At 45.1% G+C, this 15970-nt stretch overlaps 1 protein-coding gene across 1 annotated transcript in view; it reads right to left on the bottom strand.

Moving 5' to 3' along the window:
- Positions 1-15970, bottom strand: part of LOC131741029 (serine/threonine-protein phosphatase 4 regulatory subunit 1-like) — a 70774-nt gene that overhangs the window by 46270 nt on the left and 8534 nt on the right. The window contains 1 exon segment of the mRNA XM_067012964.1: positions 5528-5684. Within this exon segment, the coding sequence (XP_066869065.1) occupies positions 5528-5684 (157 nt within the window).

Below are 15970 nucleotides of genomic sequence, written 5' to 3'. Positions count from 1 at the left end.
TAGCAATCTTAAAATGTAAAATGCAGATGTTATAAAGGAAAGGCCAAGAAAGTAAAATGTTAAGCATTCCTCACAAGAAGTAAGAAAAAGAACAGCAATTAAATTACCCCCAAAATAACTCCAAGGAAGAAAATAATACAGATCAGAGCAAAAAATTACTGAACTAGAAAATGAACATATAACAGAGGAATTCAAAGACAAAACTTGATTCTTCAAAATAACTAATAAAATTGATAATCCTCTGGTAAGAATCATCTAGGGAAAAAAAAGAGAAAAGGCAACAAGAGCCAACAACAGGATGGAAAATGGGGCCATACTACAGATTTCACAGACAATAAAAAGAAAATTACCATTTTCCAACAGACAATGAAATAACAGATCTAAGCGATGATTATTTGTGACCATTAAAATCATTAGAAGAAAGGTTGGTAAGGAATTTTGTAGTGAAAGAATTGAACACCTGCGCCCACTGCTCAATATTAACATCTCAACCAGACCTTGTCTCCTGATGTTTTGTAATAAAAAGTACACAAGACAACATATGAAGTATTGTTTAAAAGAAAATTGAAGCAGAATCTAATCAAGTCTCCAAGTTTAATTTTCAGTTTACAGAAAATACAGAGAACAAAGGAACACGTGAAATTACACCCATGAGAATAATGACCACCAAATCCAGAATGTGGAAAATTCTACAAGACTAATGACCCCTTCAAGATGGACTTCCCCGGTGGTGCAGTGGTCAAGAATCTGCCTGCCAATGCAGGGGACATGGGTTCAATCCCTGGTCCAGGAAGATCCCACATGCCGTGGAGCAACTAAGCCCGTGCATCACAACTACTGAGCCTGCGCTCTACAGCCCGCGAGCCACAACTACTGAGCACACATGCCACAACTACTGAAGCCTGCGTAACTAGAGCCCGTGCTCCACAACAAGAGAAGCCACCACAATGAGACGCCCGTGCACCACAACGAAGAGTAGCCCCTGCTCACCACAACTAGAGAAAGCCTGTGCGCAGCAACGAAGACCCAATGCAGCAAAAAAAAAAAAAAAGACTAATGACTCCTTCAACAAATAAATGATGTAGGAGGAAGATGACAGGGAAAATCAATGAGAGAGTAAAAGAGATTTAAGATCAAAAGGAAAACAACTATGAACAAAAAAAGACTTAAGAGACACATATACCTAATGAAATGTGTGGACCTTATCTGGATCATGATTCAAACAAACCAACCATAAAAAAGCATTTTGATGGACTTCCCTGGTGGCGCAGTGGTTACGAATCCTCCTGCCAAGGCAGGGAACACGGGTTCAAGCCCTGGTCCAGGAAGATCCCACACACTGCAAAGCAATGAAGCCCACGAGCCACAACTACTGAGCCTGCACTCTAGAGCCCACGAGCCACAACTACTGAGTCTTCATGCCACAACTACTGAAGCCCACGCGCCTAGAGCCCGTGCTCCACAAGAGAAGCCACCACAATGAGAAGCCTGCACACCGCAACGAAGAGTAGCCCCCGCTCGCCGCAACTAGAGAAAGCCCGCGCACAGCAACGAAGACCCAACACAGCCAAAAACAAATAAATAAATAATTTTTTTAAAGGCATTTTGAGACAGTCAGGGAAAATTGAGTGTAGATTGGTAGACTGGAAGGCATTACTAATTTTGCTGAGTGTGATAATGATACTGCAGTTAGATTGAAGTCTTTAATGGATAAAATGACATAATATCTTAGATTTCCTTTAAAATACACCAGCAAAAGAGCACAAAACTTCTACAGAGAAAATTTTATTGGGACATTAAAGGAAACCTAAATAAATAGAAAGATATACCATGTTTATGGATCGGAAGTCTAAATATTGTAAAGAGCGCAATTCTCTCCAAATTGATGAACAGATTAAATGCAAATCCAATCAAAAGCCTAATAGGTGTTGTTTTTGTTTTGTTGTATTAGAATCTGATGAGCTGATTTTGAAATTTATATGGAAATGCAAAGGACCAAGAAAAACAAGTCATGTCAAAGAATGAAAACAAGGTGATAATTCTTTCTCTATCAAGTATCAAGACTTCCTACAAATCTACAGTAATCAAGACAGTGTGGTATTGGCTGTGGGGAGACAAACCAGCCACTGGAAAAGGAGACAGTCCAGAGAGTCATGAACAGACATCAGATTATAACAGACATGGCACTGGGGAAAGGACATATTTTGGTAAGTGGTATTGTGACAATTAGGAAAATGAAGCTGGATTCCCCCCGCCCCCCACCCCGCCACCGCCTTTCACACAATGAACAAAAATCAATTTCAGATGGGTTACAGACCTAAATGTGAATGAAAGAAAAAAAAAACTAAAGCCTTTGAAGCAATATAAAAGAATACGATTATGATCTTGGGGTAGAAGAAGACATTTTAAAGACACTTCAAAATGCACTAAGGATAAAAGAAAATGTTGATAAATTTAACTACATTAAAATGAATAGCTTCTGGTCACCAAAAGAACACCATAAATAAAGCTAAAACATAAGCCACTGAAAGAGAGAGGATGTCTACCATACACAACTGACAAAGGGTTGAAATCTAGAACAAACCAAAAAACTCCTACAAATCATTAAGAAAAAGACAGACAATCCATCCATCCCCTACCCCAACAAAACATTTAAACAGATACTTCACAAGAAATTCAGAGGTTCAACAAACATATGAAAAGGTGCTCAAACTCATAAATAAGGAAAGTGTAAATTAAAATCAAAAAGCGATATCGTTATATACACTACCATACTACCAGATTGGCTAAAAGTTTAAAATCTGACAATATCAACTGGCAGATAAAATGTAGGGCAAAGGTGGGAGAGTAAATTATGGCAGCCACTTTGGAAAACTGGCACCGTCTACTAAAGTAGGACAGAGGCGTACCCCATCCCAGAGTCATTCTTCCCTTCAGATATAAAAGAAGCATGATATAAAATTCAGACCCCACTGAGGATTTTTAAAAACTCTTAGTGATTTTTTTCTATAAAATAAACGACCTATACTCTTCAAAATGTCAACAATACCAAGAGAGGCAAAGAAAAGCTGAGAAACTGTTAGAGACTACAGGAAACTAAAATAACACGAAAATTAAATGCGCTACATGATGCGGACTTGGACTCTGGACCTAAAACTCAAACAAACAAAAAACCCTGATATAAAGGACATTATTAGGACAACTGGCAAAATGTGATTAAAATCTACATATTAAATAATAGTATTGTATCAAACTTAAATTTCTTGATTTTGATAATTGAACTGTGATTATGTAAGTAAATGAGGTAAGCCCTTGTTCTTAGAAAAAATGCACACTGAAGGATTTAAAGGAAAAGTAACACTAAGTGTACAACTTACTCTCAAATGGTTGATAACCAAAAAGGAAAAATATGGAGAGAGATTTAAATCAAATGTGGCAAAATGTTAACAAGGTGACAAATCTGAGTAAAAGATACATAAGAATTCTTCCTACTCTTCTTGAAACTTTTCTAAAAGTTTGAGATCATCTTTTAAAGTTTAAAAATAATCTCCTAGCAAAACAGAAATATAACCCAGAAATATAAATTTTCTTAAGCTGATGAGAGGTAGCTACTACAAAAATAAAACAAGATAGGAAAGGAAAAAATAAAACCATCATTTTTCACAGACAACATCACTGTAGTATGTAGAAAACCCACAGAATCCACAGGGAAGTTATTAAAGTTAATAAGTGAACTTAGCATAATCAATGGAGACAAAATCAAAATATAAAAATCAATTCCATTTTCATGTCAACAACAATTACAATATACCTTTTAAGAAATGATACAATTTACATTAGCCTAAAAGATCAAATACATAGAACTAAATCTAACAAGATACACAAGATCTCTACAACAGAAAACCATGTATTATAGTTTTATAGTTATTTATGTGTATGTTTATACATGTATATGTATATATGTGTATACATACACACACACACACACAGGGAAAGTGAAGAAGATCTTAAAAAATGGAAGGAGTAGAAAACTAGATATTGTAAGGATGTCAGTTCTCTACATATTGATTTATAGATGCAATGCAATTGCAGTGAAAATCCCAGCAGGTTTCTTTTCTAGAAACTGATAAACTGGTACTAAAATACACTTGGAAATGCAAAGGGCCAACCGCAGCCAGGACCATCTTGAGGAACAAAGTGGGACAGCAAGGTATCAGGTAATGTCTCTGATACCAAGACTTTGATGACACAGTTGCAGTAATGAGGACGGTGGGGTCCTGGTGCTAGGACAGATACACAGCCAATGTGGCAGACTAGAGAGTCCAGAAACGGACACCTGACTGAAGACAAAGGTGGCAATGCAGAGCAGAGATCAAAGCGCTCTCAATAGATGGCCCCGGGTTAACTGGAGACCACAGGAGGGAAGTGAAACCTGACTTCTCCCTCCCATCGCACCAAACAAGAAGAGCAATTCCAGGTCGACTGTGGCTCCCAGCGTGAACGGGAAACAGCGGAACTTCAGGAAGACAGTGCAGGAAAATACGCTGGTGGCCTGGGGGGAGGCAGGCGGCTCTTACACTGGACGTGAAAAGCACACACCCTAAAAGAGAAAGTTGCTAAATCGTGGACTACGTGTCTCAGTGAAGAGCGGCTCACCAAAAGCCGCCACTCACAGTACCCTCACTTCCCCAGCTGTAGGTCTGGGATAATAACTGGGCTCACTCAGTAGCACTTGCTGTGAGCCTTCTATGATTTAACAGATGTGAAAGCAGAGACTATAATTTTTTAAAGGAGTAGTAAGAGTAGACAGTGAGTAGGAACCAGTCTTCACAGAACCTGTCCTTCAGGGAAGGGATGCCGGGAGGGCCGGGTAGAGTCCACAGGACTGTCAGAGTGCGAGAGGGTTTTTAAGTGGAAGGAAAGGGCCCGTAGAAGGGGTGACAAGGAAGAGACAGAAGACGGAGGGAGATGGGAGAGAGAGAGCGCCTTCTCCCCTGAGGGAGGAGGGACGTGCCGGCAGATGCAGGCTTGGGCTGGCTGGGAACTGAAAGGGATGCCTTAGTCTCCGCTTTCCTCCTGAAGGAAGAGTCAAGGTCGTCTGCTGAAGGGAAGAGGCGTGGGCTGAGCCTGGAGGAGGGTCCTGCCGGCCCCATGAGGGGTGACAGCAGATGTGCGGCACAAGTGGCACAAAGGTCCCCGAAGCCCGGCGCCGTCGAGACACGGACGGGCGAGCAACGCGCCGACCGGTGCTCCTCAGTTACGGGCCACCTTTCACTTTTCCGAGCGCCATACATGGGAAGGAAAGCCAGTTAGCGATCCTAGTTATTTAAATCCCATTAAATTTCACCACCGTCTCCTTCCTGGCTTACCGGGCGGTCAGTAAAACAGCAACAAGAATAATGGGAAAGCCTAATAACACAGCGCTGTGCAGGCGGGCTCCCGGCACCCAGGGAACAGCCCGTATCCCACCTCCACCACGCACCCTGCAAGGCTGTCGCAGACCGGTGGCCGCCAGTGGCCCCTTAACCGTGTGCAGGCCAGGCACGGCTCACCGTTGGAGATGCTGCCGCTGAAGGTGCACTTTTCCAGGCGGGCGAGTGCAGGCAGGTTGTCCTGGCCCAGAACGTCCAGGAAGGCCGTCACCCACATGCCGCCGCATCGGGGGCCGTAGTCCTCAAACCCATCTAGAGGGGAGAGGGGAGCCACCCTCGAGAGCGCGCACCAACGGGGACGGGTCACACCGGGGCGAGACGGGCCGGTCGCACGCCTTCTCCTCTCGCAGGCCTTCCCGGCTGAAGCCTCGGAGAACTGCAGACTTGACAATGCGTGGAAAATGCAGGGAGCAGGTTTATAAACCAAGGGAAGGGTGGTGAGACCAGAGCCTTCGAGAAGGGCCGAACGCCCCCCTTCAGGGCTGCCGGTCTGATGCTCTCTCACCACTGTGGATAGGACCCTCTCAGTCACCTGGGACACAGAAGCAGGTGAACAAAGCACTCGCCCCTATGAAGTAAAACTGAAAACTGGCCACAGAGCTCTACGCAAACACGTTTAAAATGGTCGAAAGAAAAAGAAGTTTGACCCCTAAGCAAGAATCTGATGGCAAGTCCTCGGCACCATATCTTGTCTTGGCCTAAGTGTCCTCACTATGCAGCTTCACCCACTCCGTGATATCGAGTCCCGTCAACCCTGAGCCCTGGCCTGGCAACGCCCAACCAGACCCCTCCACGTGGGTGTCTAACGGGTGCCTCCAACTCACTTTGGCCAAAAATGAGCCAGCTGTCATACTGCCTCTTCCTCTCCAAGCCTGCTCTCCCCTGTCCCCCCAGCTGAGGGCAGGCATCCCCTCCCTCCAAGGTAACGCCAAGCGTCCCCGGAATGGAATGAATGCCCCAACTTCTATGCATTAGCTGCGTGACCAGAGTACGGGACTTAACCTGTCTATGCTCCCATATTCTAACACATAGGGTGCATACAGAGCCTTACACTTCCCGGTCCAGATGCTGGAACAAGTGAGTTCGTGCATGGCAAGACCAACGGGATCTGGCCCCTCATGATCTGGCCTGGACCCTGGCCACCGCCCTCTACGCACCCGCGCGTCCGGGGTGGAAAGACTTCCCTCCTATCCCCTGAACTGAAATAGCCGGGCGAGAAGCACTACCGCAAAAATGCATAGGGTTCCTACCCGGCAGATAGAAAAACCACGGTTAATTTCGGCAGTAACTGACAACTCTTGAAAACAAGAGACGACAAGTTTGCACCTAGGTGCTGACTCTTCTTTGAAACATTAACCACATTTTTTTCCTCAACTAATTCTTTTAGGCTAGTGATTAGAGCCTATTAAAAATGTACACTGTATAACAGTTACCCAGATAATTCTAACACGGAATTAGACATTTGTAGAAACAAATGGCATGTGCCAGGATCAACGATGTCATTTTCCTGCAGGGTCCCTCCTGGGAGAACCAGGCCCCTAACCACAGTCACGTGGCATGGGCTTTTCTCAGTACCTTTCGGGACCCAGGAAGACTATGCAACCTCCAACCCACAGACGGTCAAGGAGCGCTGCAGACCCGGCCTGGAGTGGGCTGTAAAACACCGAGTCCAAAAGAGACAGCTTTGGGACCTGATGACGTCCACAGACATACATGCCCTTTTCACACATACAACTTTTCATAAGGATCAGGTTTCAAAACATCCTCTGAGGCCCAACGGTGTACTTCATGGGTTAAGAGCTCCTGTTTTAAAGTAACAGAAAATATTTCCCCAAAAACCTCCGCTTATCAGAGACCTAAAGAACTTAGCAATTCATTCTACAAAAGAATAACTGTTATTAGAGAACATTAATGATTCTACTACACTAACTACAGAAAACAACACTAACTATATACATGGGAATAAAAGCCATAAGCCATAAAATATTGGATAATAACTAAACTTTATTGGTTACTTCCTATAGGCCAGGAACTGTGCTAAGAGCTTCCTGTATAGCAGTAGTTCACTGAACCCTGACAATAACCATATTCGCCCACGTTTCCATTAAGGGAGCTGGAGCTCAGAGAGGTTAGGAAGGTTGCCGAAGGTCACGGAGCTACACAGCGGCAGAGTCAGAATCTGAACGCAAACAGTCGGACTCTAGATGTTGCACTATGCTTAATTTTCAAAGAAATCCCTCCCTCCTCCCTGCCCGGGATTCAGCCACAGCGGCCTTCCCTTAGTTCTTCAAACACACCAAAAGCCCTCATCTCGATGATTTTGTACGTGCTGTTCACAGTGCCTGGGACACTATCACTCCTTAATCACTACGCCCTCCCCCAGCCTGGGTGTCACTGTCCAAAAGAGCCTTTCCCTGACCTTAGGGGGAAGGCCAGTCCCCGGCTACAGCCTCTCCTGGAGCTGTGGCTCTCCCGTCCTGACGCCGCCACAGAGGCGCTGGCACCAGCTTTTGTGGCTGCTCGTGTCTGTCTCCCAGCAGCTCTGCCTGCTCCATGGAGGGGCTGTAACCCCAGCACCCAGTATCGTACCTAACAAGTAACAGGTGCTCAATAAAAAGTAGTGCCGTGAAGGAACACCAAAAGAAACTTAAATGAATGAAAATACTGAATTAAAAAAAAAAAATGAATGTCATAATATAAAATCATAAAGAAGCAAGAAGGAACCTTAGCACATGCCTTGATAAAATTCCCTCATTTTATATTCAGAGCCCCCAAAGCCAGTAGCAAAAACTGGAATTCTTAGAACCTAAAGGTTCTGCATTCCGGCCCAGCGCTCCTTCAAGAGATGTGCAAAAAGACCTACTGAGATGAAGGCTGAAAGCACAACAAAGCCAAAGGCAAGGTTTATGGCCTCCGAGGCAACTGAAGGAAGGCAAGAGAGACTTCCGTTTCCAGCCGAGAAGGTAAAAGACCTGCAAGGTTCACACAACTAGAAAACCAGGAAAAATATCAATGAAACAAAAGTTTCCAGGCACTGGACAAGAAGCAGCCCAGCACTAGGATCTCCCAGGGAAGATCTCTCCTTGTCACAAACAAGGGGAGCCCTGAGGTGGCAGCGGCTGACCGCCTAGAGGGTTCTCAGCTGCAGAGCAGGAGGTGTGAGGAGGCCAGGGGAGGGGAGGGAGCCGCAGAGATCAGCACCGCAGAGATCAGCACAGCAGCCCCTGGAAGATAAACCACTTGTGCGTTGCTAGGAAACAACTGCTTTAGCAGAAGTTGACACCCTATGGTCAACATTTAAGACCTACATACAGGTAGGGCTAAGGCACTAGATTTCTGATGTTTATACGGGGATAAAAAATACACGTAGTGAATTTGAAACCAAGCCCCCAATATAAGACAACTGTGGAAAGGGGGCTACAGTTAAGGTGGGAGTAGGGTAAAGGACGCTCACTCCTGAGAAATCAAAACCACAGCCTTGCATGACCTATGGGTGTAGAGGCCAGATTTACACGAGTTGCAAAGTGCAGGCGCCTCACACTGAGCAACTGGGAGGACCACTGTCCAGATTTATTCCAATTCCAGGCATCCCTGCTGAAGCAAACAAGCTGTTCTAAAGAGACGTACAATCCAATAAGCATGCACCTTCATAAAACAATCCCTGCTGAAGATAAATATGGAATAAAAAATTTCAAACTATACATGGTTACAAACCATCAAGAGAAAGGGTTAACAGACACAACAAATGAGAATTTGCACCCCAAGTTTAGAGATATTAGAAAAAAATCTGAAGTACACTGTCAAAGAATTATGCATAGAATTAATAGGATTTTTAAAGTAGATATAACAAAAAAAGAGGAGAGGGCAGGGTGGGAGGAACAGGCACATTTGAAAAAGAACCAAGTAGCAATTAAAAATAGAGACAATTTAATTAAAAATTCAGTAGCTGGCTTAAATAGCAGTTTTGACACAGCTCAAGAGAGAGTTAGTGAGCTAGAAGACTGATCTGACAAATCACCCAGAACACTGCACAGAGAACTAAAGAGTTGGAAAATACGGGACAGCAATTGAAGCACATGAAGAATGGAATGCTAAGGTCTAAGACAAGTCCAGTAGGAACTCCAGGACGGATTAGTGAAAATAGGAAGAGGCAATATTCAAAGAGATAATGGGGGCTTCCCTGGTGGCGCAGTGGTTGAGAGTCTGCCTGCCGATGCAGGGGACGCGGGTTCGTGCCCCGGTCCGGGAGGATCCCACATGCCACGGAGGGGCTGGGCCCGTGAGCCATGGCCGCTGAGCCTGCGCGTCCAGAGCCTGTGCTCCGCAACGGGAGAGGCCACAACAGTGAGAGGCCTGCGTACCGCAAAAAAAAAAAAAAGACACGAAATAAAAATTCTAAAATTGAAACATCTGAAATTTAAAAATTCACTGAGCAGACCTAACAGAATGGAGATGACAAAACAATGGCCAAAAATTCCCCAAACTCGGTGAAAGAAACAAATATATAAAATCAAGGGTCTCAGCAAACCTCAAGAAGATAAATACAGCTGGCCCTTGAACCACACCGGGGTTAATCCAAGTATAACTTATAGTCTGTCCTCCAAATACGTGGTTCCTTTGCATCCACAGATTCAACCAACCACAGATCATGTAGCACTGAAGTATTTCTTACTGAAAAAAGACCTGTATATAAGTGGACCTGCACAGTTCAAGTCCAAGTTCTCCAAGAGTCAACGGTACGCAGAAAACCACACTTAGACACATCACAGTCAAACTGCTGATAACCAAAGAGAATCTTGAAAGCAGCAAAGAAAAACAAAAATTATGTACAAGGAGTAATGATGTGAATGTCCCCTGACTCCTCACCAGAAATAGTGGAAGCAGAAGACCATGGAAGCACACGTTTAAAGGACTGAAAGAAAAAACGCCAATCCTAAACTTGACATCCAGCGAAACATCTTTCAGGGAGAAAGATGAATGAAAGACACAGTCAGACTAAAAAGAAACCAAAAAAGCACACACACTAAGAATTTTTTTTTTTTTTTTTTTTTTGCGGTACGCGGGCCTCTCACTGTTGTGGCCTCTCCCGTTGCGGAGCACAGGCTCCGGACGCGCAGGCTCAGCGGCCACGGCTCACGGGCCCAGCCGCTCCACGGCATGTGGGATCCTCCCGGACCAGGGAATGAACCCGTGTCCCCTACATCGGCAGGCGGATTCTCAACCACCGCGCCACCAGGGAAGCCCAAGAATTTATTTTTTAACACACCCTTTTAAACATTGCCAGCAAATGTGGACTGCAAGAAATGCCCGATGAAGTCCTAGAGGCTGAAGAGGAGTGGTACCCCTTGGAAACTTTACCTTCAAAAGGAATCACAAGCATTGGAAACAGTAAATATGCAGGAAAACATTTTAAGAACTATTTTTCCTCCTGATTTCTTCAAAAGACACACAATGGTTTAAGCAATACAAATCAAAACTTACAACCTCGCATTGGAGAACGTGTAACACGTAGATGTGCTGTGCAATAAAAATGGCAACGTAAAGTAGGAGGGTAAGAAATGGAAGTGTACAGTTGTCAGTTTTCAACCTCTTACATAAAGTGGTGCATTATTAACTCTAAGGAGACTGCTTCTGTCTCCACGGCTAGACTTGGAGGCCCTTAAGCCCTGGGACCACATCACATAATGCCTGGTACAGAGCCTACACTTAATACATAGCAGTTTCTATAGAAGTCAGTCTCCCAAGACTTTGGCCACCTGGATTCAATTCATGGGAGCCTAACAGCCCCTGAGAAGCTGAGAAAATCTAGCTTCCACCAAAACAAAAATGAGGTGCAGCAACTAGCCCAAAGCCACCTAGAGCCACACGCACAGCGAGTTATCAAGAAACCAAGACATTAATTCATTCGCCTCTGCTTGCAGAAATGAGAGGTCTTAGTTTCAGGACAGAATGCAGGTCAAAACTATCACATAACTGCTACGATAAAATGAATACATTTCAACATCCAATACAAAGCGCATGAGTTCATCAAAAGTATTCCACCACCCTAACGATGAATATAGTAGAATTCAATTTTGGGAATTCATATTAAGTAGGTAAAGAGGGTCAGAGGGAAGAAAGACGTGTAAGATTCACTGGAAATAGTAAGAAATCTGAATTACAGGCATTTTTGTTTTGTTTTAAGAAGTGGAATTACAGTTTTAGTCCTGTACAAAACAAAGAACCGGGTCATCGCGTGGCTACCTCTCTGGGAGAGTTCTGCATTAATAGACCGCTGGTGGCCAATCAGAGCCAAAGAGGACCGGCCTCCTTTACACCCCTGGTTGGTCACATACTCTCCAACTGCAGCTCTGACCTCACCAGCGAGTCTGCAAGTGCACAGCCTTCACCTGGCCTCACTATGGACAGCTCAGGACGGCACGTCCCCCAGTGTGGCACAGGGAAGGGACATTAAATATCACTAAACCACACAGTGGGAAAGTTATTCTCTTCTCAATTCTCCGATTAATCAAAGAAAGTTTCGTTTCGACTAGTGTGTCTTCAACACTTCCCTAAAACTGGTTCATCTTCCTTTCGAACACAGAGCAGGGCTCACACTCAGAATCCTTAGCAGACAACTGTGTCTACCTAGAATTTTATCATGTTATTTTACTTCTGTCTTACGATATTTTGCTTAAGTTTCATGTTGAGCAATTCATACAAGTTCCCCAAAATGTGTTTAAAGAAAAGAAATTATTTGATACAAAGAAAAATACAGGTGGTATATAGATACAGCAGAAATAGGAAAAGTGGTACACAAATGATAGACTTCCGAAAAATACTGGATTGGTATAATCCAAGGACAATATGCCCCACTTATAGCATCACATTCATATGTGAATAATAGTGTCTTTTACTCCAAATTCCAAATATATGTAAACATTGTCCTTTGTGTGGACCAACATCCCGGCCCCTTTCAAAATCCTACTTGAATCCAAATTGATGAGATTATCGGTGAGACTATTACTATTTACTTGTAAATGATGTATTAAATTTTTTGAACTACTCCATAAAAGCACCAGAGTTTACTAAAATGCACATGCAAGGCAGATTTGGAACCCCTTGCCACAAAGTGAATGAAAACAGCCAGCATTATCTTCAACGTCAACTCTGACAGTATTCTAACCAGATACCGTGATTAATAACCTCTTCCCGTGACATTTTAATGTTTTTTTTTATTAAGTCTTCAAAGACAAACTAAATCAATCAACAGCTGATGAACTATATAATAACAGAGCAGGGTTTCTCAGCCTCAGCATGATTGGCCCTTGAACCACATTCTAACAGCGGGATGCAGGGCTGTTCTGTGCATTACAGGACATTCCGCAGCCTTCCTGGCCTCAGCTCACTAGATGCCAGGAGCATCCTCTCCCCACTTTGTGAAAATCAAAAATGTCTCCAGACACTGCCACAGGTCCCCAGTTGAGAACCACTGTGAAAATAAAAGCTAGGTGTTACCTGAGCAGCCCCTGGTGATTGGATGGTCCCATAAGGGAAGGGGCTTCATGTCCGCAGGAATGACCTGGCCCCCCTTGGCCTCTCTGACCTCATCTCCCACCCCCGCCCTCTCCTCCAGCCGCGCAGCTCCTTGCTGTTTCCCCATGACCCCAGTCACGTCCCTGGCCGAGGGCCGTCACACAGCCCAGCACCTCCCTCGGCCTAGAACTCTGCTCCCCAAGATGTCCTCTTTGATAACTTCCTTCTTCTCAGTAAAAGCTCTGCTCTCTCATCCTCTCAGTGAGGTCCACCCTGGCCACCTGATTTTGAAATTGCATGCCTCCCACCTACACCCCACCGTACCCTGATCTACTTTTCTATTTTTCCAGAGAATGTATCACCTTCTGACACACAGAACGTTTTCTTCCCACGTCTACTGTTTATCAGTAGACGGGTCCACCCCGTCCACCCCCCAATCCTCCACCATCGCACTCACAGGGCAAAAAGCTTTTACTGACTCCTTGACACGCCTGGCCCACAGCAGGCAATCAGTAAAAGCTGCTGAATGAATGAATGAATGAATGATAACGATCTGTCAAGCTAGCTTGCTACGCCCCCCGACAGTGGCGGTAACACATAAAATGACTCCTGCTCTCAGAAAGAATTATCTAGAATTTACATTTCTAGCCACTGCTAAGAGGGCAAACAGGCAACTGTTCACGGAACAAGGAACAAAGGTCTATGGACACGGTGATATCAGGAGCAGTCGATTATCCTGAGGATCCACAAGTCCAGGTCATCCACAAACATCAGGAATCTTAAGCATTCGAGCTAGAAATGAAATGTGAAGTAGGGTATGAATAATGCCTTGTTCAAATCTTTTCATTATATTTTCTTACGTTTGAAAAAAAAAGTTACCTACTCCACTCAAGAAGGCTTAATATAATACAGAAAAGCAAAGCCTTCTTAAGAAAATAGTCTCTAATACCTTCAAGCCTTCTTGGCTCCCTTAAAATATTTTGAAAACAATACTGATCGTGACCGGCTTCATTTGCTATCTCCATGATGATGGACTTTTGGCAGCAGCTGCTTTCTAAGTTTCTGCCACGTATGAGCTTCATTGGCAAGTTTGCACAGGACATCACTGACCCTTTACCAAAAATGACTAATGATTTAAACCTAACAAAGACCAGCAAGGGAAAGGCCGAGAAGCGCTATCTGACTTGTAGGGGTGGGGGCCCCCCGCCACACCTTCTGCTCAGCACCCTGTCCCCAGCTGCACACCCACGTGTCCACAGGTCCCCTGAACCGTAGGGTCCACATCCCCGTGGCCCTGGTGCATCCTGCCTACCCTCCAGGGGGATGGTCCAAGTTTAAAAACCCAGCTAGGGCTTCCCTGGTGGCGCAGTGGTTGGGAGTCTGCCTGCCGATGCAGGGGACGCGGGTTCAAGCCCCGGTCCGGGAAGATCCTATGTGCCGCGGAGCGGCTGGGCCCGTGAGCCATGGCCGCTGAGCCTGCGCGTCCGGAGCCTGCGCTCCGCAACAGGAGAGGCCACAGCAGTGAGAGGCCCGCGTACCGCAAAAAAAAAAAAAACCAGCTAAGAGATACAAAGCTCACCTCCATCCAACCAAAACCAGAGCGGTCCCGAAGCAGTAGGCTTAAGCTCACCCAACTGAAGATGAGGCTGGCTCTACTTCAATGAGACACTGATCAGTTTACAAAGTCCAACAGAATTATTATCCTTTGACCCTGACGCTAGGTGACTAAGTAAAAAACAGGCGAACGAACACCTCTTCCCTCATTAAATGTGTTTCTGGAAGCTACAACCGTGGGGGAAAAAGCGTTTGTCCCTGTCCCAGATCCTGCTCAACACTGACGGGTGACTCAAGGGTTATCTACCAAATATAACGCACGCTGTCAGTAGAGTCATCATTTAAAACAGGCTTGGGGGGCTTCCCTGGTGGCGCAGTGGTTGAGAGTCCGCCTGCCGATGCAGGGGACACGGGTTCGTGCCCTGGTCCGGGAAGATCCCACGTGCCGCGGAGCAATGAAGCCCGTGCGCCACAACTACTGAGCCTGCGCTCTAGAGTCCTCGAGCCACAGCTACTGAGCCTGCGAGCCACAACTGCTGAAGCCCGCGCGCCTAGAACCTCTGCTCTGCAACGAGAAGCCACCGCAATGAGAAGCCCGTGCACCGCAACGAAGAGTAGCCCCTGCTCGCCACAACTAGAGAAAGCCCGCGCGCAGAAACAGACCCAACACAGCCAAAAAAATACATAAAAAAATAAAAATAAAAATAAATAAAACAGGCTGGGGCACAAAATAAGTTGGATGAGGTTGCTCTGGCGAAAACGCACAGGGGACCCTGAGCTCATGCCTGTGTGTCAGTGCTTTTTCCACAAGACACCAATCTGTCTCAAACCAGGCTAAGTATGAATTAATGCTTTAAGTATAATGTTAGGTGAATGTGCTTTACAGGTTCAAAGCACAATAGATACGATCTAATAAAAAGAGAGAAAGAAAAGAAACTTTACAGGTCACTTTGCATCACAAAAAGGATCAGAAGATCTAGTACAAAAAACAGAAGGCGTGTTAACAGCAAACCCATCTCAAACGTCCTCTCCACACCCAGCATGGTTAATTTCAGGTGACAACAGTAAACCATAACTTAACATTCGACAGAGCACTGGCAGTTCAGAGATGACAAAGGCATGGTCCCCAGACTCCAAAAGCTCCCAAGGGAACAAAGATCTTCCCACACATAACAACCCACAATACCCCGGTGGCAAGAGCCATAGGGTAACAGGTACAAACAAGACAAGCAGACCAGCTCTGCTTGTAGGAGGAAGGAGGTGATGGGAGATGCTTCCCTACAACAGCGGTGATATTTGAGCTGGGCCTTGAAGATCGAGTAGGAGTTTACCACACAGGAAGAGAGAGAGGATCTGAGAAAGGGAAAAAGAACATTCCAGATGAAGGGAAGAACACAGCAGAGGAAAGTGCACTGGCTGTCTGCTGCCTTTGAGGGGTTCGGGAAGCCAGAGATTGCTCATGAAGCCAC

The sequence above is a fragment of the Kogia breviceps genome, chromosome 14 (genome assembly GCF_026419965.1).
Source record: "Kogia breviceps isolate mKogBre1 chromosome 14, mKogBre1 haplotype 1, whole genome shotgun sequence".
Classification (NCBI taxonomy): domain Eukaryota; kingdom Metazoa; phylum Chordata; class Mammalia; order Artiodactyla; family Physeteridae; genus Kogia; species Kogia breviceps.
Note: the sequence above shows the minus strand (reverse complement) of the source record. Positions and strands in the feature narration are given on the sequence as shown.